Raw genomic sequence first — 27453 nt, forward strand, 5'->3', positions numbered from 1 at the left:
AGTTTTATAGATTGCAGAAATTGCTGACCAATATGTAGAATCAAGGACCCATAGAGGTACAAATCCCAGGGGGAGGGAAATCCCCTTGTCACCCAGGTTATGCAAGGAGAAAAGACTGAAAATAAACCTAACCCCAACTTTCAAAACTCCTCCCTTGCCAAGGGAACCCAGGGTTTAAAATCCCATATTGAAAGGCAAAACAATTTATCTGCCATCAGTATGGGACTCCCAGCTATATAAAACCTAACTGCTCAAAGTAACCCCACAATCCACAACCCCATCTGCCCCAACGAATGCCTCCACTATTGCTCCAGAGGCAGTGGTGGAGCAGGAGGAAATCCTAGTGACTTATATTAGGACTGAATCTTGGGAGGGGAATGCTAAAGTAAATGACATAGCTTGTAAGGGCTGGAGGGACACAGCATCCCAAGTCACTTTGGTTAGGGAAAGTTTGGTAAGGAAGACAGACATCCTGGTAAAAGCTTAAATATATTAGCTTTGGCCAAATTTCCTGTAACTGTAACTTTGGCCAAGTTGTACCTTGAGTGCGAGAATTTTAAAGGAGATAGTGTTGTGGCTATTAGAAATCTACTCCCTGCTGATGTTTTAATTGGTCATTATATAGTAGCCATGTCTAAGCAGATTAATATCATAACTCCCAGTCAAAAAGTGTGTGGCTTTGTCTTGCCTGCCTTGGACTGTAGGGAGAATGGTGAGGTGATGCAGCTCAGAATAATACCCTGGCTGGGGTAGATTTTTTCTAGAAGGAGGTTTGTTGCACAGGGAGGCTCCAGTAGGGAAAAAGAGACACCTTGGTGAGGTTTTCAAGCAGGTGCTTTGTGCCTGTTAAGTACAGGACAGAGTTGCTGCAGGTAGCTCATGACTGTCCCTTTGCTGGGCATTTAGAAGTGCAGAGAACTTGTGATAGGCTCAAACAGAATTTCTATTGGCCACACATGTTTAAGACAGTAAAAGATTAGAGTAAGAGTTGTTTTATGTCAAAAGCATAAGAGGTTACGGGGACCGTGCTAGGCACCTTTGCCCATAATTAAGGAGGTGTTTTCCAGAGTGTACATAGATGTTGTGGTATCCCTACCCAGACCTTCTAGAAATGAAAAGAAATATATACTGGTTGTGGTGGATTCTGCCACCAGGTACCCTGAAGCCACAACTCTATCTAACATAGAAGCTGAAACCGTGGCTACTGCCCCTAATTACCATTTTTAGCAGGGCGAATCCTAATTCCCATTTTTAGCAGGGTAGGTTTTCCCATGGAAATCTTGTCTGACAGTGGTGCAAATTTCATGTCTGTGGTTTTCAAGAAGTTATGGGAGTTGTGTGGAGTGAGGCATATAAAAGCCACCCCTGAGCATCCAGAGACCAGTGATCTGCTAGAAAGATTCAATGGAACATTGAAGTCTATGCTGGGAAGGTACGTCATTTGGTGAGAAAATGACTGGGATGTGTTACTGCCTTACTGTTATTCACATACAGCATTGTACGGCAAGAGTCCACACAGTTTGCTCCCTTTGATCTCTTTTACAGGAGACAGAAAAGGGGACCCTTAGATTTAATTCAAGGGTCATGTGAGGGTAGTACAGAAGATCCAGGACAGCCTGTAGGGGAGTATGTCACTTGTTTTGAAGGAGATTTAATGGCTATGATGGACTTAGTGCACCAGAACCTTGAAAAGAATCAGAACCCTCAGAAAAAATGGTACGACAGGCAAGCTGGAGAAAGATCTTTTGATATTGGTGACTTGGTGCTATTGTTGATCCCAGTGAGGAAAAACCAATATGCAAGACTATTGGGAGGGATCTTTTGAGGTGACAGAGTGAATGAGATCACTTATGATGTAGAAAAGCTCTATGGCAGGGGAGCTGTGCACCTGGTACATGTCAATAGGTTAAAAACTTATCATGAAAGAGAGATGGTGGTGATTATGATTTGTTGTACTGATAAGGGAACATTTACCAGCCCTTTAATTCATTTAGTCAAAAAGAGTAAGGAACAAACTCCCCTAGAGAGCATTGAGGTTTGGGAATGGTTGGACCCCACCCAAAAGCAGATGTTGGCTCTTTTGACATGCCACAGACAAGCATTTTCCAACCTGCCAGGTTTAACTAATAAAATGGTGCATTCCATAGAAACTACAGGGCTGTGCAAAGACAGTTTCAAGATGAGGTGGACAACATGCAAGTTATGAGATGATTACTAAATTGAAAAGTCCCTGGACATCTCCCATTGTAACAGTACCCAAAAGAATTAAAACCATGAGGTTTTATGTAGATTTTAGAAGGGTAAACACCATCACTCAGCCTGATCCTTACCTCAAACCTCAGCTAGAGGACCCACTGGGTGGGGTGTGTGTGCAAAATTCTTAAATACTCTAGATTTAACTTGCAGCTATTGGCAAATTCCCTCAGATGCTGATGCCAAGGAAAAGTCAGGTTTCATGTGGAATCTGACCTGAGTTTAAAGCAATGCCACTTGGATTGATTAACGCGGAGGCTACCTTTCAGAGGCTTGTCAATGAAGTGCTTGCAAGCCTTTGCCTGGGCCGACATGGATGACTTAGCTATTTTTTGCAACTCCTGGCAAGACCACCTGAACCATGTTGGAATTGTGTTGCAGAGGTTTAGAGAAGCCAACCTCACTGTCAAGAGTCCAAACGTAAGACAGGGCCCAGAGAGGTACCTTATTTAGGACGGGGGGTGGGGGTGGATTTGTTTGCCCTAATCCTTTAAAAGTAGAAGCTATTCGGAACTGTCAAACAAACCAGGAAGCAGGTCCAATACTTTATGAGCCTGGCCAGCTACTACCTAAGGTTTATAAAGGGATTTAGTGAATTGTGGTTCCTAAAACTGACCTTACAAAAAAAGGGGGAACCAGACAATGTGAGCTGGACTGAAGCCTGTAAAAAAAAGTCTTCAAGGACATAAAAGAGGCTTTGTTTAAAAAGCCAGCTTTAGTCAGCCCTGATTTCAGCAAACCTTTTGTGCTGTGTACTGATGCTTCTAATACTGGTTAGCTACAGTACTTATGTAGGCTGGGGCAGAGCACAAGAGGCACCTAATTGCCTTCTTAGGTAAAAAGCTGACTTCCATTGAACAGAACTATGCTGTCATTGAGAGGAAATGTTATGCTATGGTTTGCGTTATTAGACAACTTAAGCCATAATTATATAATAGCAAATTTAAGGCTCTAATGGACTGCTCCCCACTAACATGGTTGCACAGGACCATGGGGACCAATTCCAGACTGCTGTGTTGGAGTGTGGCTCTACAGGAGTATGACATGGAAATTATCCATATCAAGGGAAAAGAAAATGAAGTGGCTGACACCTTATCAAGAATAGGGGGACCCTGAGGTGTATTCAGGAGTACTGGTAACACCCCTTCCTACACCATTTTTGTGTTGGTGTGATGCTGGCAGGCCAGGTGCCAGCTCATGCCAAAGCCCCTCTCTCAATTGGACACTGACAGATACATAACTGGAATCTGTCTTGATCACTTGTGGGTTAATACTGACAGAACAAGTATTAGAATTATAAGAAAGAGTTTAGTGTTTAGCTTATGAGCTGCTGCATGCATTCATCTTACTCGTAATTGTATTCCATAGTGTAGTGTAATATTTGAGCGGGTGTATGAATCGCCACCACACAGAAGAGGCACATTAATTAGTGTGAAGAGCTGCTCTACTACAGAAATCGTTACCCTCCACCCTGAAAGAGGAGACCAGTTGATTACCAGACACGTTATGGGTAGATCTTACAATGGGATAACTCCACATATCTGGACTGAGGATACCAACAATCTACCAACAAAAGGATTAAATACTCTTATTGTTCTGTTCTCCTCTCTGTGACCCAATCACCGGAGTTTGCAGCTCAGAGCACTTGGCAGGAGATGGATAAAAACTAAAATGAACAAGGATCTCTATATTGCTTGGACTTGGAGAGGGGCAGGCGATGCAAGGTGTTTCTAGGTATAAGAAAGAGCTCCCCAGCTGCTTAGCCTGGGTTAGCTCTAAAGGACAAATAGGGCTTGCTGATTATAGAAGCCCCTATTACCTTCTGAAACCTAAGACTCTAACTCATTCATGTGTCGATAGTTGCTTGCTTTAACCTTGTAAATACCTCTCTAATTTCCTTTTCATGTTTAATAAACCTTCATATAGTTTACTACAGGATTGGCTACAAGTGTTATATTTGGTATAAGATTAAAGCATCATTGACCTGGGGTAAGTGACTAGTCCGTCAGGATCACGAGTAATCTGAATATTGTTGTGATTGTTGGTGCCACTGGAAGTAACAACAAATAACATTGCCTTGTCCTGCTTGATTTTCCTCAGGACTCTCGGCAGGAGGTGAATCGAGGGGAAAAATGCACATAACAGTAGTGGTGATAACTGGACAAGAAACGTATTCTCCACAGAGTGCTGGCCACGACCATCCTTGGAGCAATACTTCTGGCGCTTCTTGTTTTCGTTTGATGAGAAGTGGTCCTACGATGGATGGCCTTGCTGCTGGAATATAACCTGGTTTATGACGTAATGCAGTTCCCATTCATGGTCTTTGGAGAAACATCTGCTGTGACCGTCAGTAAGCATGTTTTGTGTTCTAGGTCAGTGAACATCAGACAGGGGGACATGATGGCAAATACACCTGTTCCCAATGTTGACACCTCTCTGCATAAGCAGGAGTATCTTGTCCCTTCTTGCCTGTTGATATAATAAACTGCTGTCCTGTTGTCTGACATGACTAATGTATACAATCCAGATCAACTGCAGGAAGGGCTTGCGCACTGCACATAGCTCAAATACATTGATATGGAGACTACACTCTTACAGGTTTCAGAGAAGCAGCCGTGTTAGTCTGTATTCGCAAAAAGAAAAGGAGTACTAGTGGCACCTTAGAGACTAACCCAAATTTATTTGAGCATAAGCTACATTCGATGCATTCGATGAAGTGAGCTGTAGCTCACGAAAGCTTATGCTCAAATAAATTTGTTAGTCTCTAAGGTGCCACAAGTACTCCTTTTCTTTTTACACTCTTACAGTGTCCAAGCAAAGTGGATAAAAGTTGATTATTTAAAAAAATCTAAAAAAAAAAAAATCAGATTTTTAAATTAAATACAGCTTTATTTTTTAGAAGTCTATTTAAAACTAAATTTGAAATTGACAACCTAGATTAAAGCCTAAACTAACTATAATCTACTCAAATCATGTAAACACAAAAAATATTAAATACATATTACATTAAGAAAGTTTGCTGCGAAGTTATAAAGGAAGTCCACTGAACTAGTAGAAGTAATTGGCTAAGCACTTAGAACCAGAGTTTGCTGAAGTGTTGAATCAACTTTTGGCAGCAGTAGCCTCCTTTGCAGAGAGAGCAGTTTCTTCATTTCAGTATATTCAACTACTTCAGTTTGATGACTAGTCCATTCAAAGTTAAGAAACCAATCGGGAGCTGAAAAAGCAGGAAAGCTTATTTTCCCCTTCCAATCCATGAATAAATAAAAATAAGAGTGAGAGGATGAGATCTACCGGTTCTAACAGCTATAGCTTAACTGACATTTATTCAGATTCTTACTTTTAGCTTTTTTATGTTTGCAAATGCTGAATGATGCATTTCTTATTTACTAGATTTTTTTTTAACTTGCAATTGGTATCAAGCTCTGTTTGAATGGAAATTCAAATTCAATTAACAGTGCTCAAAAATAGCATTTTAATTTTTTTGAAATTGAACAAAGCTACCTTAAATGTGCTGGATTATCCAAAAGTTTATCAAACATGTTTTTCATTTAAAACTAACTTTATTAAATAAAGGAAATACTAACTATAGTTAGTGAATTGAATTACATGATAAAAAGGTTTTCTGCTTGCTGATTAAAATCTGATTTAAATCTCTTATTTAAACAAATCCACACTGAATCCAAGAGATAGGGGCTTTATGCCCTTCTAGATGGGCTTCCTAAACCAGCAGTGAAGGGTCTGTAACAGTTTCTCTTCTGGTAGAGTCAGGATGAACAGGATTCCAACACAAACTGTCTTCAAATTTTTCAACCTGGTGAGGGAGTCCAGCACCCACCCAAGCACTGAGACAAAACCTACAGACAACAGAGGTGGAGTCTTGCAAACAGTGTTATGTATGTGCATGATGATGTGCCCAAGAAGAGCAATGCAAGACTTCATAGATATGGGACCCCACCTGCCTGTCCAATTTGTAGCCCTGAGACCTAATGGAGTTAAGGACAGAAGGCTGGGTGCAGGCTGGGCATAACTCTGTCTCCAAGCCTGGGAAGGCTGCCTCACATATACAGCACCACTTGGATTTAACCTGTGGCTTTCTTGGCTGCTCTGCTATGCCTGTAAGGGGCAGAAGAGCTGGCAGGAGATACTGCAGCGGAGACTCAGGGATGGTTAAAACCCTCTAGGGATTAACTGAGTCAGGGAAGAGGAGGAGGAATGCTGAGGAGAGAGAACACTGCTCCCCACTGCCCAAAAAACAGGGCAAAAAAGTTAAAATAGAAAGAGGAACCAAAAAAGACAAAAATAGAAAGAGGAACCAAAAAAGAGGATATCACTGCCTGCTGCTGCGCAGGCAGAGAATCTGGCAGCAAGCAGAAGGGAGATGGCCAGAATAGATGGTACCAAAGGCTGATCTGCCTCTGTGAATTGCTGAGAGAGGAGAGCAGCCCAGATGTCCAGAACTGAGGGAGATGCTGGAATGTGGTGGGGGCGTGGGGGGCAGAACACACAGAAGGTATGACAGGAAAATAAATTAAAGAAAATAAATAAGATATAAAGAAAGGATTAACAAGCAGACTAGCTAACGGACACCACAGAGCTCTCTCTTAGGCCACAGGCAGTTGAAAAGAAACTGGAGCTGCAGCAGATCCACCCTCCCCTATATACCTTCTAATCAGGGCATAAGGATATACAGGGCTCAGGCGTGGACCATATGGATGCTGGTATCAAAATATCTAACCAGAAAGGTTTAGGCATGCTTACACACCTGAAGTGGAGCACCCATAGGGACAACAACTTGAAGAAGAATACTGGTATGCCTCGATGACACAAGTGGGCTGCCACTACTGCCAGGACCTATGTAAACAATCTCAGCACTGTGTTCAGAAGGGTAATGTATTGGTAATGTCCAAAGCCAATGGTAAACCTTAGGAAACTCCTGTGTGCTGAGTATATGTCTATGTGAAAGTAAGCTTCTTTCTGGTCGAGACCTCTATATCAATCTCCCATCCCTGGATCAGGGATTATCAGGGAGAGGGTGATCATCCTGAACTTCCAGTGTCACATGCAGGTGTTCAATTGCCTGAGATCCAAGATAGGCGTCCAACTTCCCTTCCTTTTGGGGATCAGGAAGTACCTCAAAGTGCCTTTCCCTCTGAGCTTAGGAGGCGGTCCTATGGCTCGCAGCTGAAGAAATTATTCCACCTCTTGCATCAGTATCCTGTCATGAGAGTGGTCTCAAATGGGTCAGGGACGGCAGGTTGGAAGCAGGGATGGAGAGATGGTATGCCCTGTTGTGATAACTGGAACAGTGCTCTACTTATGGTATGGCTGGGATCTAGAGACCTTCCTCTTCAGAGCAGTGGTACAGATACTAAGGGAATGAAAGGTGGCCGTAGAGTCTTTTAAAGTGTGGTCACACATCCTTCTTTTCGCTAAATACATTGTTTCCTTCAAATGGCAAATCCTCCACTGTCATCTGCATCTCTTTTGGAAAGCCCAGCGAGTGGAGTTATGAGGAGCACCTCATCATGACTGCAGTCACCATCAGGTGAGAGGCTGTATCTGCTGCATCTAAAGCCACTTTGAGAGTGAATCTAGCCTCCAATTTCCCTTCTTCAACTATGTAGTGAACTCTTGCTTACTGTCCTGAGGCAATTTGTCCATCAATTCTGACAATTTATAATTAATAAAATCATACTTGGCCATAAGCACCTGGTAATTTGCAATGTGAGACTAGAAACTAGCAGATGTTCCCTCTTCCTAATAGGTAAGGCTAAGATTATGTCATGGAGGTTGCGGAAGTCACGGATTCCGTGACTTCGAGCGACCTCTGTGACATTGTTGGCCCTGGCAACAGCCCAGATTCCGCTGCCGGCTGGGAGCTGCAGGTGGTGAGACCCCCGCAACTGACCAGCTGCTGCCATTGGTGGCAACCCGTGAGTTGTCCAGTGGCTCCAACGCCGTGAGCAGCTGGGCCGCCCTACAGCTCTCCGATGGCAGCAGCAGCTGGACTCTGGAGCTGCTCAGGGGCTGCAGGTACCCCCCCCAAAGCTCCCCAGCTGCCGCAGCTCCCCTGCCGTTGCACATCGTGGGGAACCCCTGCAGCTCCCAGCCCCACAAGCCACTATGCAATGGGGTCCCTGCAGCTCCCAGGCACTACAGGGGCGGGGGGGGGGGGCAGGGTTCTGGACCCTCCTCCATCCCTGTTTTTCAGGGGTGTTTTTGGTAAAAAGTCACTGCTTCTATGATTTTTTGTTTGTTGCCCATGATCTGTCCATGACTTTTACTAAAAATATCCATGACAAAATCGTAACCTTACTAATAGGTCCTTGGCATCCTTGTATGCTGGTGTTGATTTTGTCTAGTGTCGTCTATTCCTCCCTTTTGTGTGGCATGTAATAGTTCCTTTTCTCTTTGGAGTTGGGGCAATCATAGCCACAGTGTACCACAGTGTCGCTGCAGGCTCCAGGATTATATTGTTAATTGTTAGGGCAACTTTGCAGAATATCCAATAATTTGTGTAGAATCTTATGCACCTCCTCTAAAGGTATCTGGGGCAACCCTGCTATCCTCCTTAACAGCATCTGGAAGGCTCTAAAGCAGTGGTGGGCAACCTGCAGCCCATCAGGGTAATCTGATTGTGGGCCACGAGACATTTTGCTGACATTGACCGTCCGCAGGCACAGTGGTCGCCATTCCCAGCCAATGGGAGCTGCGGGAAGAGGCAGCCAGCACATCCTTGCGACCTGCTGCTTCCCGCAGCTCCCATTGGCAGCAAAATGTCTTGCAGCTCGCAATCAGATTACCCTGATGGGCCGCATGTGGCCTGCTGGCCGCAGGTTGCCCACCACTGCTCTAGAGTCATTCAGGACTGAAGACAAATTTGGTGCGGCTGCCTCAACTGGCAAGGACGATAAGAGCTATAGCTTACTCAATGCTAAGTATACCTACTCCTTGAGTAGTCCTATTGAAAACAATGGGATTATTTATGGGCAGCATAAGTAAGGATGTCAGTCTGGCAATATGTTTTGGGTTGAGTTATAAATAAAAAAAATTGTAGCAAATAAAACTACCAGCAGTACCTTTCTGGTCAGGTGGTTCCTCCTCCAATTGCTGTTCAGTTTGAAAAGTATCTTCCATTCTAGGTGTGTGCGTGCCCACGTGCACCGTTGTCAAAATTTTGTGCTTTACTGGTATCTGTAGGGCCGGCTCTGGCACCCTCTGACGTCCCACACTCTTGTGCCAGAATCTGAGGCGCTGCCAGCCCTATACCCTTTCAGTTCCTTCTTCTCGGTAATTCCAGCAGAGGGGTAGGAGGGCGGGTAATGGAATGGACATGAGCAACCGATCTTGAAGAACAACAGTTACGAAAGATAGGTAACTGTTGTTTCTTCTTCGAGTGCTTGCTCACGTTGATTCCATTCTTGGTGACTCACAAGATGGGCTCGGAGTTCACAGATTCATAGGACTGGAAGAGAAACTTGAGGAGTGATGTGAATATATCACTGGCATCATTGGAAGACCCCACGGGTTCCAATAGGACCACTGAGACAGCAAGCGGCCCTGTTGCCATGTGGCCGCCGTCGGCGCCAGGCTGACCTCCGGAACCTAGGGTGACCGCTGCCTACATAGCAAATGGCTGAACTCTCAGTCTGACTCCCTTCAGGGACCATGGAGGGGCTGTGGTTGTCTGTGTCTGCCAGCTGACGCAAAGAACGGGACACCGGCACCTAACGGGTGGTGACCAATACCTCTCTGGAGAGCGGTGCCGGGTCGATGGAGACTGGTGCTGGGAACGTGGAAAGCGGTTCCGTACAGGTGGCGACTGGCGTGCCGGAGGCCATTTGGGGGCAGGGGACTTCTGCCAAGGCGTTGGTTGCCGGGAGGAGGGTTGGTACTGGGAGTGTGGTGATCGATGCCTTGAGGCAGCAGATCCACTCTGCATTGGTGGGGACCGCAAACACAGTACCAGTAACCTTGGCTGTCTGGCCAGGGACCGTGACTGCGGTGTCGGGGATTGAGGTTGTGGAGTCTGCGAATGACATCTCTGCTCTGGAGACCAGCAACACTCTACAGCCATTTGAGACCCATGTCTGGCTTGACCTTGGATTGGGGAGCCTTAATAGCGTCCACCATGGGACGCGGTGTAGGCGGTGCTGATAGGGCCACAAGGTTCCTAGCCGCCTGAAAGGCCTCGGGTGTTGAAGGCACTAACAAGTGAAGTCAGAGGTGGATCCCTGGGCAAGATAAGGGGTCCAGCTGGAGAGGTACGCCCTTGGAGCTCTGGGGTGAGCTGGCAGCCTGAACAGGGTCCTTTGCCAGATACCCCCTTCCCCTCTGTACTTGCTGCTGGGGAGTGGCTGTGCTGCTTCTTTTGGAGCTTAAGTGCCGGTGAGGGGGATTGGTGCTGGGAGGAACTCGGTGCCAATGGGACGCTCCACACCAATGCTGATGTGCTTGGCATAGAGTCGTAGTGGGACAGCTCTGATGCCCGGAGGAGCGCAGCCTCCATGAAAAGGGCTTTAAGACAAATGTCCTGCTCTTGTGGAGTGGAGTGCCCTAGGGGTTGGTCCTGGGGCCGGTTTTGTTCAATATCTTCATAAATGATCTGGAGGATGGTGTGGATTGCACTCTCAGCAAATTTGCGGATGATACTAAACTGGGAGGAGTGGTAGATACGCTGGAGGGCAGGGATAGGAAACAGAGGGACCTAGACAAATTGGAGGATTGGGCCAAAAGAAATCTGATGAGGTTCAATAAGGATAAGTGCAGGGTCCTGCACTTAGGACGGAAGAACCCAATGCACAGCTACAGACTAGGGACCAAATGGCTAGGCAGCAGTTCTGCGGAAAAGGACCTAGAGGTGACAGTGGACGAGAAGCTGGATATGAGTCAGCAGTGTGCCCTTGTTGCCAAGAAGGCCAATGGCATTTTGGGACATATAAGTAGGGGCATAGCGAGCAGATCGAGGGACGTGATCTTTCCCCTCTATTCGACATTGGTGAGGCCTCATCTGGAGTAGTGTGTCCAGTTTTGGGCCCCACACTACAAGAAGGATGTGGATAAATTGGAGAGAGTCCAGCGAAGGGCAACAAAAATGATTAGGGGTCTGGAACACATGACTTATGAGGAGAGGCTGAGGGAACTGGGATTGTTTAGTCTGCGGAAGAGAAGAATGAGGGGGGATTTGATAGCTGCTTTCAACTACTTGAGAGGTGGTTCCAGAGAGGATGGTTCTAGACTATTCTCAGTGGTAGAAGAGGACAGGCCAAGGAGTAATGGTCTCAAGTTGCAGTGGGGGAGGTTTAGGTTGGATATTAGGAAAAACTTTTTCACTAGGAGGGTGGTGAAACACTGGAATGCGTTACCTAGGGAGGTGGTAGAATCTTCTTCCTTAGAAGTTTTTAAGGTCAGGCTTGACAAAGCCCTGGCTGGGATGATTTAATTGGGGATTGGTCCTGCTTTGAGCAGGGGGTTGAACTAGATGACCTCCTGAGGTCCCTTCCAACCCTGATATTCTATGATTCTATGATTCTTTTTGAGTCCTTGGACAAAAGTTTTTGCAAATCCTACATCTCTTCTTCACATGCGACTCCCCCAAACACTTTAGGCAGCTGCTATGGGGGTCACTAACAGGCACAGGCTTGTTGCAGATCGAGCATGGCTTGAAGCCTGGGGACGGTCCAGCATGCTCCGTCCCTGGGATGAGGTCTCCAATGGGGAATCTAACTACTGAATACTATATTAAAAACTAACACTAAGTATTGAGAACTATATAAAACAAATACACAGAGAAAACACGCTATTGCTCTGACCAACCACCACGGGTGGTAAGAAGGACCTGAGAGGGTTTAGAGTCGGCGGTGCCTCATGTACTGGCGCATGAGCATGGGACTCCAGAGGGCGCCAGAGTTAGCCAACCACTAAGGCAAAAAATTCCAACAGTGGTGCACGTGGAAGCACACACACCTACAATAGAATCGATTTGAACAAGCACTTGAAGAAGATTTGACAAAGTAAGGAAACTCTATCTTTGCTTGTTTTGTTTAAATTAAGATGGTTAAAAGCAGCATTTTTCTTCTGCATAGTAAAGTTTCAAAGCTGTATTAAGTCAATGTTCAGTTGTAAACTTTTAAAAGAACAACGATAATGTTTTGTTCAGAGTTACAAACAACCTCCATTCCCAAGGTGTTCATAACTCTGAGGTTCTACTGCATTTACAATAGCTAAACATTTGTATATATTTTTATCTATGTAAGTTTTCTAAGTTAAGAAGCTGCAGACCCTGGCGCTCTGTCTCAGACTAAGGGCTGTGAGATGGAACTGGAGAGGTAATCAGTTTGATACCACCAGTTATACTCTTGGTAAACAACATGAAAATAAGCAAGGTGCATGTGTGGACCAATGCATACAGCTAGCAAATCTTCCAGTCTCAGGCACATAGAGAGCAACTTCAAGTGCAAAGCAAGGGACAAGTACTCCAAGAACAACGAATGATTATGGTTGCCAGACACATCATCATCTCTGGCTCTCTGAAATGAGGGGCACTCACTTCCTGAGCGCCTCCCGCTGCTGTGTGGTATTGCAGGCCTTTTTCTGGTCATGGCGTCCCCTGTATATTGTTCACCTTACTTGGGGGGTCTTCAATGGCTCCAGTGCCTCCTGCTGACTATCTACCTCTGGCTCCAGGCCTTCTGCAGCTCGGCTCTCTGGCTGGGTCACACAACCAAAATGAACCCCTTCCAGGATAGCAGAGTCCAACAAAACTGTCAGTCTGCCCTCATCAGTGTTTTCAGCCCTTTGGTCATGTTTCCATATGAGTCTTGTCCCCTTCTCGGGGCTTAAGTTAGGTTTGTCCCCCCCTTTCTTGGGGTTTATACCACTTCACCGGTGGCCAGTGGGGTAACCGAGGCCCTCCCACTATTCCATGTTCCCCCCCAGGGACATTATACATAGCAGTTACGTATAGCTCTGTGGATGAGGGGAAAGTGGTGGATGTGTTATTCCTTGACTTTAGCAAAGCTTTTGATACGGTCTCCCACAGTATTCTTGCCAGCAAGTTAAAGAAGTATGCGCTGGATAAATGGTGGATAGAAACCTGGCTAGATCATCGGGCTCAACGGGTAGTGATCAATGGCTCCATGTCTAGTTGGCAGCCCCAAGCAGAGTGCCCCAAGGCTGATTTAGTTGGGGATTAGGTCCTGCTTTGAGCAGGGGGTTGGACTAGATGACCTCCTGAAGTCCCTTCCAACCCTGATATTCTGTGATTCTATGAAGGGTGCGTGCTGGGGCTGGTTTTCTTCAATATCTTCATTAATGATCTGGAGCATGGCGTGGATTGCACCCTCAGCAAGGTTGCAGATGACACTAAACTGAGAGGAGTGGTAGATACACTGGAGAGTAGGGATAGGATACACTTGCACTGCTACAGACTAGGGACTGAGTGGCTAGGCAGCAGTTCTGCAGAAAAGGACCCAGGGGTTACAGTGGACAAGAAGCTGGATATGAGTCAACAGTGTGCCCTTGTTACCAAGAAGGTTAACAGCATTTTGGGCTGTATAAGTAGGAGCACTGCCAGCAGATCGAGGAACCTGATCATTCTCCTGTATTCGGCATTGGTGAGGCCTCATCTGGAGTACTGTGTCCAGTTTTGGGCCCCACACTACAAGAACAACGTGGCAAAATAGAAAGAGTCCAGCAGAGGGCAACAAAAATGATTAGGGGGCTGGAGCACAGGATTTATGAGGAGAGGCTGAGGGGACTGGGATTGTTTAGTCTGCAGAAGAGAAGAATGAGGGGGGATTTGATAGCTGCTTTCAACTACCTGAAAGGGGGTTCCAAACAGGATGGATCTAGACTGTTCTCAGTGGCACCAGATGACAGAATGAGGAGTAATGGTCTCAAGTTGCAGTGCGGGAGGTTTAGGTTGGATATTAGGAAAAACTTTTTCACTAGGAGGGTGGTGAAGCACTGGAATGCGTTATCTAGGGAGGTGGTGGAATCTCCTTCCTTTCAGGTTTTTATGATAAGGCTTGACAAAGCCCTGGCTGGGATAACTTAGTTGGGGATTGGTCGTGCTTTGAGTAGGGGTTTGAACTAGATGACATCCTTCCAATATGAGGTCCCTTCCAACCCTGATATTCTATGATTCTATGATCACTTCTGCTTCCCTGAGCCTCTTTCCCACCTGGACCCTTTATCTTCACCCATTATCTCAGGGTTGAAGTTCTCAGGTCCTCTCTCCTGCAGCTAAGCAAATGCAGCCAGAACCAAAGACTGGTTATCCCTCAAACTCCTTTGGCTACAGAGGATTATCTTTTTTTGTTCCTTGGTTCCAGCCAGGAACAGAACTTCTAAGGGCATGGCTACGCTTGCAGATGTAGAGCGCTGTGAGTTAAACCCGCCCTCGTAGAGCGCAGTAGGGAAAGCGCTGCAGTCTGTCCACACTGACGGCTGCAAGCGCACTGGCGTGGCCACATTTGCAGCGGCATTGGGAGTGGTGCATTATGGGCAGCTATCCCACAGAGCACCTCTTCCTATTCTGGTGCTGTGGCTTGTAGGAGGCGGGCAGGGACTGCAGGACATTCTGGGTCCTGTCCCAATGTCATGTGATGCATCGGTTCGCATCCCAGCATTCCCTTTGCTTCCATCCACATTTGTCGCCATCCGTCAATGTTCTTTGTACGCGCGGTCTTCCCTTTCAGTCTGCGGGAATAGAGCCAGAACTGCTGAGGAGGATGCTGATGAGTCTTGCCAGCACATCACGATTGGCTGTTGAGTTATTCCCTATGATCCCAAGTGACAGTGAGGGCTCCGACAATGATATTGAGTCGAGTAACGCATATGACAGGAGTTTGCTTGTGGCATTCACGGACATGCTCACCACTGTGGAACACCGCTTTTGGGCTCGGGAAAGAAGCACTTAGTGGTGGGATCACATCATCATGCATGTCTGGGATGATGAGCAGTGGCTGCAGAACTTTTGGATGAGAAAAGCCACTTTCATGGGACTCTGTGAGGAGCTCGCCCCCGCCCTGCCGTGCAAGGACACAAGATTGAGAGCTGCCCTGATGGTGGAGAAGCGGGTGGCTATTGCAATCCGGAAGCTGGCAACTCCAGACAGCTACTGATTGGTCGCTAACCAGTTTGGAGTGGGGAAGTAGACCATTGGAATCGTGTTGATGCAAGTTTTCAGGGCCATTAATCCCATCCTTCTCAGAAGAACCAGGACTCTGGGTAACGTGCATGACATTGTGGTTGGCTTTGCACAAATGGGTTTCCCTAACTGTGGAGGGGCGACCAGATGGCATGCATATTCCAATTCTGGCACCAGCCCACGTAGCTTCTGAGTACGTTAATTGGAAGGGGTATTTCTCGATGGTTCTCCAGGCGCTTGTGGATCACCGTGGGCGCTTCACTGACATTAACGCAGGCTGGCCCGGAAAGGTGCATGACGCAAGCATCTTTCGGAATACTGGCCTGTTCAGGAAGCTGCAAGCCTGGACCTTTTTTCCCAGACCAGAAGATCATTACAGGGGAAGTCGAAATGCCCATTGGGATCCCTGGAGACCCCGCTTACCTTTTAATGCGGTGGCTCATGAAACCCTACACAGGGAGCCTTGACAGCAGTGGAGCGGTTCAACAACAGGCTGAGCTGGTGCAGAATGACTGTGGAGTGTTCTTTTGGCCATTTAAAGGACCACTGGTGCTCTCTGTATGGGAAGCTGGACCTGGCCGATGACAGCATCCCTGCGGTTGTATCTGCGCGCTGTACCCTCCATAACATTTGTGAAGGGAAGGGTGAAAGATTCACTCAAGCATGGAATTCGGAGGTTCAACACCTGGAGGCTGAATTTGAACAGCCAGAGAGCAGGGCTATTAGAGGGGCCCAGCGCGGGGCTGCAAGGATTAGGGATGCCTTGAGGGAGCAATTTGAGGCTAAAAACCACCAGTCATGTCTGGTGCCCTGCACAGGAGTGAAGTGCAGTGGTTCCAATGTTAGTAGGAATCTGTGTTTGCTACGCTGACTTGCAGTGCCTGTTTTTTTCCTGGGCTAACGTATCTTTTACTTTATGCAATAATAAAGAATGTTTTCAAAGCCAAAAAATCCATTTATTGAAAAGAGACACAACTGCTTGGGAAACAGAAAGGGCAAGGGGGTGGGAAACGGTACTATCACAGATTTGCATATGTCCTGTCTGGAGTGCTGTGCAATGAGTGCTGCACTTCAGGATGGCTATACTGCTTGGCGATGGGGGTTAAGTGCAGTGGGTAAGGGTCGTAGTTTTCAGGGCTGGGTGGTGAAGCTACAGGTGTTGGAGGCAGCTGGTGGCGGTAAGAACCCGGATGTTGGGGAAAGTGGGTTGGCGGTGACATGGGGGCACAAGGGAAAGAGTTTTAGGACAGGGATTGCGGGGGGTCGGTAGTGCTCCATCTGCATTGCTACAAGCGCCTGTATCGAGACTGCTTGGCGCTCCATGATGCTTAGCAGCCACTCCGTGCTTTGCTGCCGGCGATCAGCATTCTGCTGGCAGACCCTCCTTGTACTCTCCCGCCACTCCTGCACTTTTTGATTTTCATTACTTGAATGTTGCATTACTTCATGCAACATGTCTTCCTTGCTTCTATGTGGCCTCTTTCTGATTCTTTGGAGTCTTTCAGCCGGTGATAACACGGATGGCTGAGATCTCAAGGTTGCATCTGTAAATGCAAAATGCAACCCTAAACAGAGGCAGCATTGTTCACACCAGACAGAGCAATGATTCCCCTGTACTTAAAGGCAAGCACAGTCTACACAATAGCGTAATTTGCCCGTCCCAAAGCGAGCATGCATAACCCACTGGAGCCCCAAAATGGTGAGTAAGCACAGGGTCAAGCATGACTGATTGTTTCACGGCTGTACTGTCCTCTGGGTTTCTGTGCCTTGGGGAGAGCCAACAGCGGCAGGGGGCCCCTATACTGAACACTGTCCCCACATTTTCCACAGGATGAGTTAGTCCTGGAAGATATCTTGCTGCTGAGGGTGACCTGGGAAGCAAGAGAGGGTCTTCTACTGCAATTCAGCTTCCACCCTGGCCCATATGCAGCTTGCCTGTGTGCAGCAATGGTCCCTCCGCCCCTCACGGCACAGTGGCGTGGACAAGTTAGCCTGACTGGGACAAGGACCACAGTGGCTCTCCCAAGAAACCTGCACAAGGGCATTGTCCAAGTTCTGGATGAGACCTTTGAAGAGATCACTGAGGCCGATTACCACGACGTGAGAGAGCACATCAATGCCCTATTCCGCATCTAGGCATGCATGCAGCTCTAACCCTCCTCGCCCCAAGAGCCCGCACTGAATAACTTCCTTCCCAAAATAAAAGCTGCTTACCGGGAACCTCCTCTGGTGTTTGTCCTTCCCTGAGCACCGGCCACTGCGACTGGCTACCTTCCTCCTGGCTTGAGAACAGCTCCTGGCTGCATGCATCTAGGGATTCTGGGGTGTCTTCCTCTGCCTCAGCATCCTCGCTCCCACTTTGCTCTTCCTCCTCCTCCTGACTTGTTGCACTGGGCTCTGAAGTGTCCATGGTGGTCCCCAGAGTGGAGGTGGGGTCGCCCCCAAGTATTGTGTCCAGCTCTTTGTAGAAACTTCTGGTTGTGGTGGCAGCACCGGAACAGCGGTTTGCCTCACGGGCTTTGTGGTAGGCATTCCGCAGCTCCTTCACTTTAATCCTGCACTGCAGTGTGTCCCGGTCATGGCCCCTTTCCATCATGTCCCTTGATATCTGCCCGAAGGTATTGTAATTCCTACAGCTGGAGCGCAGCTGGGACTGGACAGCTTCCTCCCCGCCAAACACTGATGAGGTCCAGCAACTCGCCATTGCTCCATACTGGGGCTCGCCTGGTGCATGGAGGCATGGTCACCTGGAAAGATTCGCTGACAGCACTCCACACCTTGCTGAGCAAACAGGAAGGAATTTTTCAAAATTCCCAGAGAATTTAAAGGGCGGGTCTGAGAGTTGGTCACCTGAGGGCAGGGCAGTAGAGTTCAAAGTGATGACCTGAGTGGCTAGCACAGGCATTGTGGGACACTTCTGGAGGCTGATCAGAACTCACTATAGGACCAGGGCATCCACACTGGTGTCACGGCTCTCCAGCAGGGGCGCAGCAAATGTTATTCCATTTGCCGAGGTGGAGTACCAGCAGCGCTGTAGCTGCGTAGTCAGAGCACTCTACATGCCTTGCCAGTGAGGATGGGTAGTGCGCTAGTGCGCCCAGGGCTCCTTTATTGCGCTATAACTCGCAAGTGTAGCCAAGGCCTAAGTTTCCTGTAACTGCCTCTGTCTGAGCTTGCTGGGTTCTTATTGGCTGCTTCCGTGCAGCTTCTCTAGGCAGGCCTGAAAGGCCCACCTTTGCTGTTCCTTTCCTGGATCAGGGTGTAGTAGGACCATGGGGGTTCCAGAAGGGGTCCACAATGGGTCTAGTTAGTATACCACATCACACGCTCCTTCGTAGCAATGCTGTGCCTATCAATAAAATGTATCCAACTAATTCCCCACCTTTTCAGTGCTAACTAGATGCTTTCCAGTTGAATGATGAAATATGATTTGGGAGTTTTCTTTTTCATTATTTCATGGGATATTCTTATAATTGAAATGGAGAATAAAAGAACAGGACCATTTTAGTCTGATAAATGATTTGGCATCAGTTTATTTAGTAGCAAAAGTGTTAATAAAAGCCAGTGCCTACATTATATCCCTTATTGTAACATCTGTTCTATAGATAGCTGTTGATTTTGTCCTCTTCCTACATTTTAACATTGTTATATTTCTATCCAAATGTGACAGTTTGGGGGAATCTGTACAATTTATGAATTGTTTGAGATTATGAACTCTGTATATGTCTATGTCAGACTGCAAATTCCATTTTGTGTGTGCTTCCTCTCTGCCTTGTCTATTGGCTGATTGGAATTTCAGTCCAAAACAGAGGCTCATGGCAAAAGAACAACAAATGAGGGTCAGTGACTTAAAGTGTTCTCCCTATTGAATGGAATAGCTCTAAACAGACTGGCTCCCAATCAGGAGAACTGGTTTATCAGGAGAGAAAGGTTGCCTTGGCAGCAAAGTCACCTGCTGGGACTCTGATCACCTGCTGAGGATGATCAGGAAGTCACTTGACTGAGGAACTGGAATGTTATAAAAAGAGCAGAAGCTGCTCTTTTTGGTCTCTGTTCTTCTTTTCTCCAGCTGAAGTGGAAGAAGCAGCAATAGGTGCTTGATGAGACCAGGGACCCTGCCTACCTTCCTAGTACGGATGGACTTCCAAGGGAAGTATGTGCAAAGAAGGGGCATTTCATTTAGGAAATTTGTTTTGTTCTAAGTGATTTGTACGGTCTTGTGAGTAAGTAAAAGAACAATAGCGTTAGAATCTGTGCAAAGCGTCTGTCTCTTATATGCTTTACAGCTACCATGTGGTCCCTGGAAGAGGTAACCCAGAAGGCTCACACCTTTTGGTAGAGTTCCGGGAGAGGGAGTGTTCAAGCAATAGGGGATGCCAGGAACCCAGGTAGCTGAACAATGGGTTCAGCTCTCAGGAGGAGATGCCAGATAGTGGGTATGTGCCCCCTGAGATTATGCTTGCGGATCCAAGTGAAGGGCAATGGCTGGGCTCCATTCAGGCTCTGCAGGCTTAAAAACACCCAGAGATCCAGCAGCTGGGTCACATCTTAACAGTCTAGTTGAGTGGCCATCTATCTTAGGGTTTTCTTTGATTATTCCTATTTAAAGGTTAATGACTGATGACGTGTAATGAAGTCTGCTCCAGTGTCCACATTTCTGTAGCAATGCAATACATTTTAAAATGAAACTTTCTTAAAATAAACAATTTGAAAAATTATTACAGTAAGATATTATGTTTATGCATCAGACCCGCAAAAATATGTGAAAGTCACAATCACTTCTATTTGGGGGATGCTGTTGCCCTTAGGTTTACAGGATCCAAACCTTATCTGAATCAGTCACAGGTAGGTTGGGTTGATTATTATTATTATTATTATTTATTAATTATTCTTCTTCATATAAGTAGTGCCTGAAGTTCCCAAAAAAGATTAGGGCTTTATTGTGCTGAGCAATGTACATACCCATAGCAAGAGACATTCCCTGCTCTAAAGACCTTACAGCCTAAATAGACAGGACAGACAAAAGGTGGGAGAGGAAATTTGCCCCAAGACACAAGTAGAACCTCAAATACAACTTGAGTCCCCTGACTCCCAGTGCAGTGCTCTGTCCATGGGATTACACTGCCTCTCTGCTGCACAGTTCTCTCCAGGACATCTTGGTTATAACTAGAACTGAACAAATAGTTCACGACAAATTTATTCAAAAGCTCAACCTTTTTCCCGTTCCTGAACTGTCTACAAACAGAGGGGGCAAGTTCCCCTGTCCCCAGATCTCAGATGGATGAGAATTGAAAGACAACAGGAAAGAGATACAAAACTAAAAAATAGAGGGAGCAATGTAACACATATAAAAGAGGACAAGAGGAAAATCAATCACAGAGCAGGTGTTGTCTAAGAGCTCATCCAGGATCACCTAACCTAAGATAAAGAAATTAAATATTGAAACAGAAACACCTCGTTATGGCATTTGATGTTTTAGATACATACTTTTGGCCTAAGTAACTTGGCAAAAACACTGCAAATGACACACTTTTAGTTACTATAAAACAAAAGAAAAAGAAAAAAAGTTAGCAGCTACATCTTTGATAATCCATAGTTGTGTAGAGATTTTCAAATCCATTTAATTACTTACCATATGTGATTTTCCCTTTTTCTTCTGCATCTATAGCTTTAAAAAGGTCTGTTACATTAAGCTCTGACACACCCAAGGCAGTCTTCAGAATGCAAGCTAAGTTGTTTTCTATTATGGTTCCATTTTGTGATTCATACATCTATGAAATAAGGCAGGAAGACAAATCATTGCAAAGCCAAGTACTAATTTTCAGAAGAGCAACACATTTAAAATAATTTTATATGGGTAAGATTTATTTCTGAAAAGTCAAGTTACTCTCAAATTGATAATGATCAAGCGAGCTTGTGGGTGGCCTATCTGAAATAAATAAAGGGTAGACACAGCCAAGTCATTTATGAACCACTGTGTACTTAGTGAAAAGATTGTGATTAATCTTTCCCTGCTGGATGCTGAACTGATGATCTTTCATAGATAAAGAACAGCAGCTCTACCACCTGAAATAAAGGAAAATGGCAAAGAAGAATAGCCAATAATAATAATAAAATAAATAATAGTAGTAAATCTTTGCACACATACAGTGTTTTCCATGTGAGGATCTCAGAATACTTTATAATCAGTATTGAATAAAGCATCATAAAACTTTGTAAAGTAGTTGATTATCCCCATTTTACAAGAATGGAGGCATACACTTTGGAGCCCTGCTTGAAATGCATTGGGCCTAATTTTCAGACATATGATAAAGATATTAAAAATAACAAATGGGTTAGAGAAGTAGATTGGAAACTTCTTTTCAGACTTCTATTAAAAAAACTGGAGATAATCAATTAAACTAAAAGTTGGCAAACTCTATATGGATAAAAAGAAATACCTTGGCACACAAAAATTAGCAGGTAGAACTCACTGCCGCAAGACTTCAAAGGCCAAGAGTTTAGTAGGATCAAAAAGGATCAGCCATTTTATGGATAACAAGAATATACATAGTTACAACAGCATTCTTGCACTTTCCCCCTAAGTAACTAGTACTAGCCACTGCTGGAGACAGACTACTGCAACAGAAAAACTAGTTTGATGTCATTCTTAAGTGCTCAGAGGCAAATACTGAAGGTAGGGGTCCCAAGCACAGTCAAGGGATATCATCCTGGCAGGATTTCCAGAACCCCACTCCTTCCCTAGCAACTGAAGGAGAGATGGCCTTGGATTCACACTAGCATGCTGCCCTTGGACTTCAATACTGAATCCCTTCCCATCTTTTGGGATTGCTCTGTCTAGCAGGTTTCAATCTCTGGCTGGTTGGCATCTGATAAATTTTTCCAGTCCTAAAGGAAAATATTAAAACCTTTCACTTTAAGAGATCATTCAACGAAATTATATCAGTAACACAATTGATCACACACTAATAAAAAGAAAAGGAGTACTTGTGGCACCTTAGAGACTAACCAGTTTATTTGAGCATGAGCTTTCGTGAGCTACAGCTCACTTCATCGGATGCATAGCATATCGTGGAAACTGCAGAAGACCTGCTATGCATCCGATGAAGTGAGCTGTAGCTCACGAAAGCTCATGCTCAAATAAACTGGTTAGTCTCTAAGGTGCCACAAGTACTCCTTTTCTTTTTACGAATACAGACTAACACGGCTGTTACTCTGAAACCTGACACTAATAAAAGCACATGGCTGAGGACGATTGTGCAATGACACATACTCAGGGGTTAGTTGAAACATTTTGACAATCCCAAAAAGCTGTGCAAAGATTTAAATCCTCATTTAAATTACCTGGGTTGGGAAAAATAATTACAGTGGTGGCAGGGCGGCATGAGATTGAACACAACTAGCTTTGGCAGAAATCGGAATGAAGACAGGAACAGGTGGGTGAGAGAGAAAGGATCAGAAGGAGAAAGAGGGAAAATTATTGCCTGTATTTCTGCTTCTTTGAAGATTTCATTTAGTAGGTCTCTCACTCCTACATCCAACAGAACTTCCATAGCTCAAGTCTTTTGGCCTTCTAGGGTGGCAGTAACAGGGGAGAGTGTGAGCCAGGCCCCTTACAGGCTGTTCCATGTCACCCTCTCTTAGGCTATATCATGGAATTACTGGTCGCAGTTACATAGTGAAGGCTAAGTTTGCCCTTAACACAAGGCTTCAACCACTTTGCTATTTATAAAGAACACAGTGTATCTGTTCCAAATCTTACTCTTAGAATACAGAATGAGAATAGAGAATTTTGTGAAAAGTTACAGTAAATCGGTTTATAAATTACAATTAACTTTAATATGGGTCCTTTAAGAATTTTAGCACCAGGTGTGAAAGCTTTTCTTTCTCTCAAATAATTTTGATAACAGAATAATTCAGAAACTGCAAAATTCCTAGAATCTTGTGTATCGGTTACATCTGAAGCATATTTATCTATTATCTAGGCTGAGCCAGTCCCTCAACCTGACAGTATTAGCCTTCATACTTGAAATAGGAGTTGAGAACCACATCTGCATTGCATAAGAGAAAATGAAGATTTCCTGGACAGACGTCAGGATATGCTTCTACGAGCACAACATTCTGAAGACTCAGCGCAGGCTGCACAGCTGGGACATAAGGATGGTGAAGAAAATTGGCAACATATAACCTCCAGAAGAAGAAAGAGGCGCATCCATGTACCAGCAATGCAGATACAGGTGAGCAACTGTTTTCATGTTCTCTCCACAGGTACTACTGCAGAGAGTGGACTAGGATGATACATCTGAGGGAAGGGAGCAGAAGGAGACTCCACTGATTGGAAGGCATGAGATGCACTGTCCTAGGGATGGGGGTTCCACGACTACCGCTCCCAAGAGGAGGCGGCGGGTGATGGTGGTCGGGGACTCCCTCCAAAAGGGGACTGAGTCATCTATCTGCTGTCCTGACCAGGAAAGCTGAGATGTGGGCTGCTTGCCAGGAGCTAGGATTCATGATGTGATGGAGAGACTGCCGAGACTCATCAAGCCCTCGGATCGCTACCCCTTCATGCTTCTCCATGTGGGAGCCAATGATACTTCCAAGAATGACCTTGAGCGGATCACTGCAGAATACGTGGTTCTGGGAAGAAGGATAAAGGAGTTCGAAGCGCAAGTGGTGTTCTCGTTCATCCTCCCCGTGGAAGGAAAAGGCCCGGGTAGAGACCGTCGAATCGTGGAAGTCAACAAATGGCTACGCAGGTGGTGTCAGAGAGGCGGCTTTGGATTCTTTGACCATGGGATGGTGTTTCAAGAAGAAGGATTGCTAGGTATAGACGGGCTCCACCTAACGAAGAGAGGGAAGAGCATCTTTGCAAGCAGGCTAGCTAACCTAGTGAGGAGGGCTTTAAACTAGGTTCACCGGGGGAAGGAGACCAAAGCCCTGAGGTAAGTGGGATACTGGGAGGAAGCACGAGCAGGAGAACGCGAAAGGGGAGGGCTCCTGCCTCATACTAAGAAAGCAGGACAAACAGCAAGTTCTCTCAAGTGCCTATACACAAATGCAAGAAGCCTGGGAAACAAACAGGGAGAACTGGAAGTCCTGGCACAGTCAAGGAATTATGATGTGATTGGAATAACAGAGACTTGGTGGGATAACTCACATGATTGGAGTCCTGTCATGGATGGATATAAACTGTTCAGGAAGGACACGCAGGGCAGAAAAGGTGGGGGAGTTGCACTGTATGTAAGAGAGCAGTATGACTGCTCAGAGCTCCAGTATAAAACTGCAGAAAAACCTGAGAGTCTCTGGATTAAGTTTAGAAGTGTAAGCAACAAGGCTGATGTCGTGGTGGGAGTCTGCTATAGACCACCGGATCAGGGGGATGAGGTGGACGAGGCTTTCTTCCGGCAACTAACAGAAGTTACTAGATCACAGGCCCTGGTCCTCATGGGGGACATCAATCACCCCGATATCTGCTGGGAGAGCAATACAGCAGAGCACAGACAATCCAGGAAGTTTTTGGAAAGTGTAGGGGACAATTTCCTGGTGCAAGTGCTGGAGGAACCAACTAGGGGCAGAGCTCTTCTTGACCTGTTGCTCACAAACAGGGATGAATTAGTAGGGGAAGCAAAAGTGGATGGGAACCTGGGAGGCAGTGACCATGAGATCGTCGAGTTCAGGATCCTGATGCAAGGAAGAAAGGAGAGCAGCAGAATATGGACCCTGGACTTCAGAAAAGCAGACTATGACTCCCTCAGGGAACTGATGGGCAGAATCCCCTGGGAGAATAACATGAAGGGGAAAGGAGTCCAGGAGAGCTGGCTGTATTTTAAAGAATCCTTATTGAGGTTGCAGAAACAAACCATCCCAATGTGTAGAAAGAATAGTAAACATGGCAGGTGACCACTTTGGCTTAACAGTGAAATTCTTGCTGATTTTAAAAACAAAACGGCTTACAAGAAGTGGAAGATTGGACAAATGACCAGGGAGGAGTATAAAAATATTGCTCAGGCATGCAGGAGCAAAATCAGGAAGGCCAAATCACACTTGGAGTTGCAGCTAGCAAGGGATGTTAAGCGTAACAAGAAGGGTTTCTTCAGATATGTTAGCAACAAGAAAGTGGTCAAGGAAAGTGTGGGCCCCTTACTTAATGAGGGAGGCGACTAGTGACAGAGGGTGTGGAAAAAGCTAACGTACACAATGCTTTTTTTGCCACTGTCTTCAGGAACAAGGTCAGCTCCCAGACTACTGCACTGGGCAGCACAGCATGGGGAGGAGGTGACCAGCCCTCTGTGGAGAAAGAAGTGGTTCAGGACTATTTAGAAAAGCTGGACGAGCACAAGTCCAAGGGGCCGGATGCGCTGTATCCGAGGGTGCTAAAGGAGTTGGCTGATGTGATTGTAGAGCCATTGGCCATTATCTTTGAAAACTCATGGTGATTGAGGGAGGTCCCGGATGACTGGAAAAAGGCTAATGTAGTGCCCATCTTTAAAAAAGGGAAGGAGGAGGATCCGGGGAACTACAGGCCAGTCAGTCTCACCTCAGTCCCTGGAAAAATCATGGAGCAGGTCCTCAAGGAATCAATTCTGAAGCACTTAGAGGAGAGGAAAGTGATCAGGAACAGTCAGCATGGATTCACCAAGGGCAAGTCATGCCTGACCAAGCTAATTGCCTTCTATGACGAGATAACTGGCTCTGTGGATGAGGGGAAAGCAGTGGACGTGTTATTCCTTAACTTTAGCAAAGCTTTTGATACCGTCTCCCACAGTATTTTTGCAAGCGAGTTAAAGTAGTTTGGGCTGGATGAATGGACTATAAGGTGGATAGAAAGTTGGCTCCATGTCTAGTTGGCAGCCGGTATCAAGTGGAGTCCCCAAGGGTCGGTCGTAGGGCCGGTTTTGGTCAATATCTTCATTAACAATCTGGAGGATGGCGTGGATTGCACCCTCAGCAAGTTTGCAGATGACACTAAACTGGGAGGAGTGGTCGATGCGCTGGAGTGTAGGGATAGGATACAGAGGGACCTAGACAAAAGACAGGATTGGGCCAAAGGAAATCTGATGAGGTTCAACAAGGACAAGTGCAGAGTCCTGCACTTAGGACGGAAGAATCCCATGCACCGCTACAGACTAGGGACCAAGTGGTTAGGCAACAGTTCTGCAGAAAAGGACCTAGGAGTTACAGTGGACGAGAAGCTGGATATGAGTCAACAGTATGCCCTTGTTGCCAAGAAGGCTAACGGCATTTTGGGATGTGTAAGTAGGAGCACTGCCAGCAGATCGAGGGACGTGATCATTCCCCTCTGTTCAGCATTGGTGAGGCCTCATCTGGAGTATTGTGTCAAGTTTTGGGCCTCCCACTACAAGAAAGATGTGGAAAAATTTGAAAGAGTCCAGCGAAGGGCAATAAGAATGATTAGGGGGCTGGAGCACATGACTTCTGAGGAGAGGCTGAGGGAACTGGGATTATTTAGTCTGCAGAAGAGAAGAATGAGGGGGGATTTGATAGCTGCTGTCAACTACCTGAAAGGGGGTTCCAAAAAGGATGGATCTAGACTATTCTCAGTGGTAGCAGATGACAGAACAAAGGAGTAGTGGTCTCAAGTTGCAGTGGGGGAGGTTTAGGTTGGATATTAGGAAAAACTTTTTCACTAGAAGGGTGGTGAAGCACTGGACTGTATTACCTAGGGAGGTGGTGAAATCTCCTTTCTTAGAGGTTTAAGGTCAGGCTTGAAAAAGCCCTGGCTGGGCTGATTTAGTTGGGGATTGGTCCTGCTTTGAGCAGGGGGTTGGACTAGATGACCTCCTGAGGTCCTTTCCAAACCTGATATTCTGTGATTCTATGACTCCAATTCAGAGATAGGGTGGGGCTGGGGTGGGTACGAAGGGTACAGTTTAGGTAAACGCAATGGATGGAGGAAAAGCCTGTGTGGTCTGGATGTGGGTATTGGCTATGACTGAGTTGCCAATATCCTTTGCAGGACAGGTGACTGCAGGTGACCACCCTCCTTGGTGAGTCCCAAAGAGGCTGCATTCTCCTGAGCTGGA

General features: G+C 46.1%; 1 protein-coding gene across 6 annotated transcripts in view; it reads right to left on the reverse strand.

Moving 5' to 3' along the window:
- LPCAT1 (lysophosphatidylcholine acyltransferase 1) overlaps positions 1 to 27453 on the reverse strand; it is a 184050-nt gene that overhangs the window by 34134 nt on the left and 122463 nt on the right. For 4 of the 6 annotated variants that reach the window (XM_043540303.1, XM_037893384.2, XM_043540302.1 and 1 more), the window contains exon 13: positions 21042 to 21180. In XM_043540303.1, coding sequence (XP_043396238.1) covers positions 21042 to 21180 — 139 coding nt within the window. Of the gene's footprint in view, positions 1 to 4944; positions 5471 to 18306; positions 20949 to 21041; positions 21181 to 27453 lie in introns of those variants that run through there. The other 2 variants (XM_037893385.2, XM_043540300.1) reach the window with 2 other exon arrangements.

The sequence above is a fragment of the Chelonia mydas genome, chromosome 2 (assembly GCF_015237465.2).
Source record: "Chelonia mydas isolate rCheMyd1 chromosome 2, rCheMyd1.pri.v2, whole genome shotgun sequence".
Taxonomy (NCBI): domain Eukaryota; kingdom Metazoa; phylum Chordata; order Testudines; family Cheloniidae; genus Chelonia; species Chelonia mydas.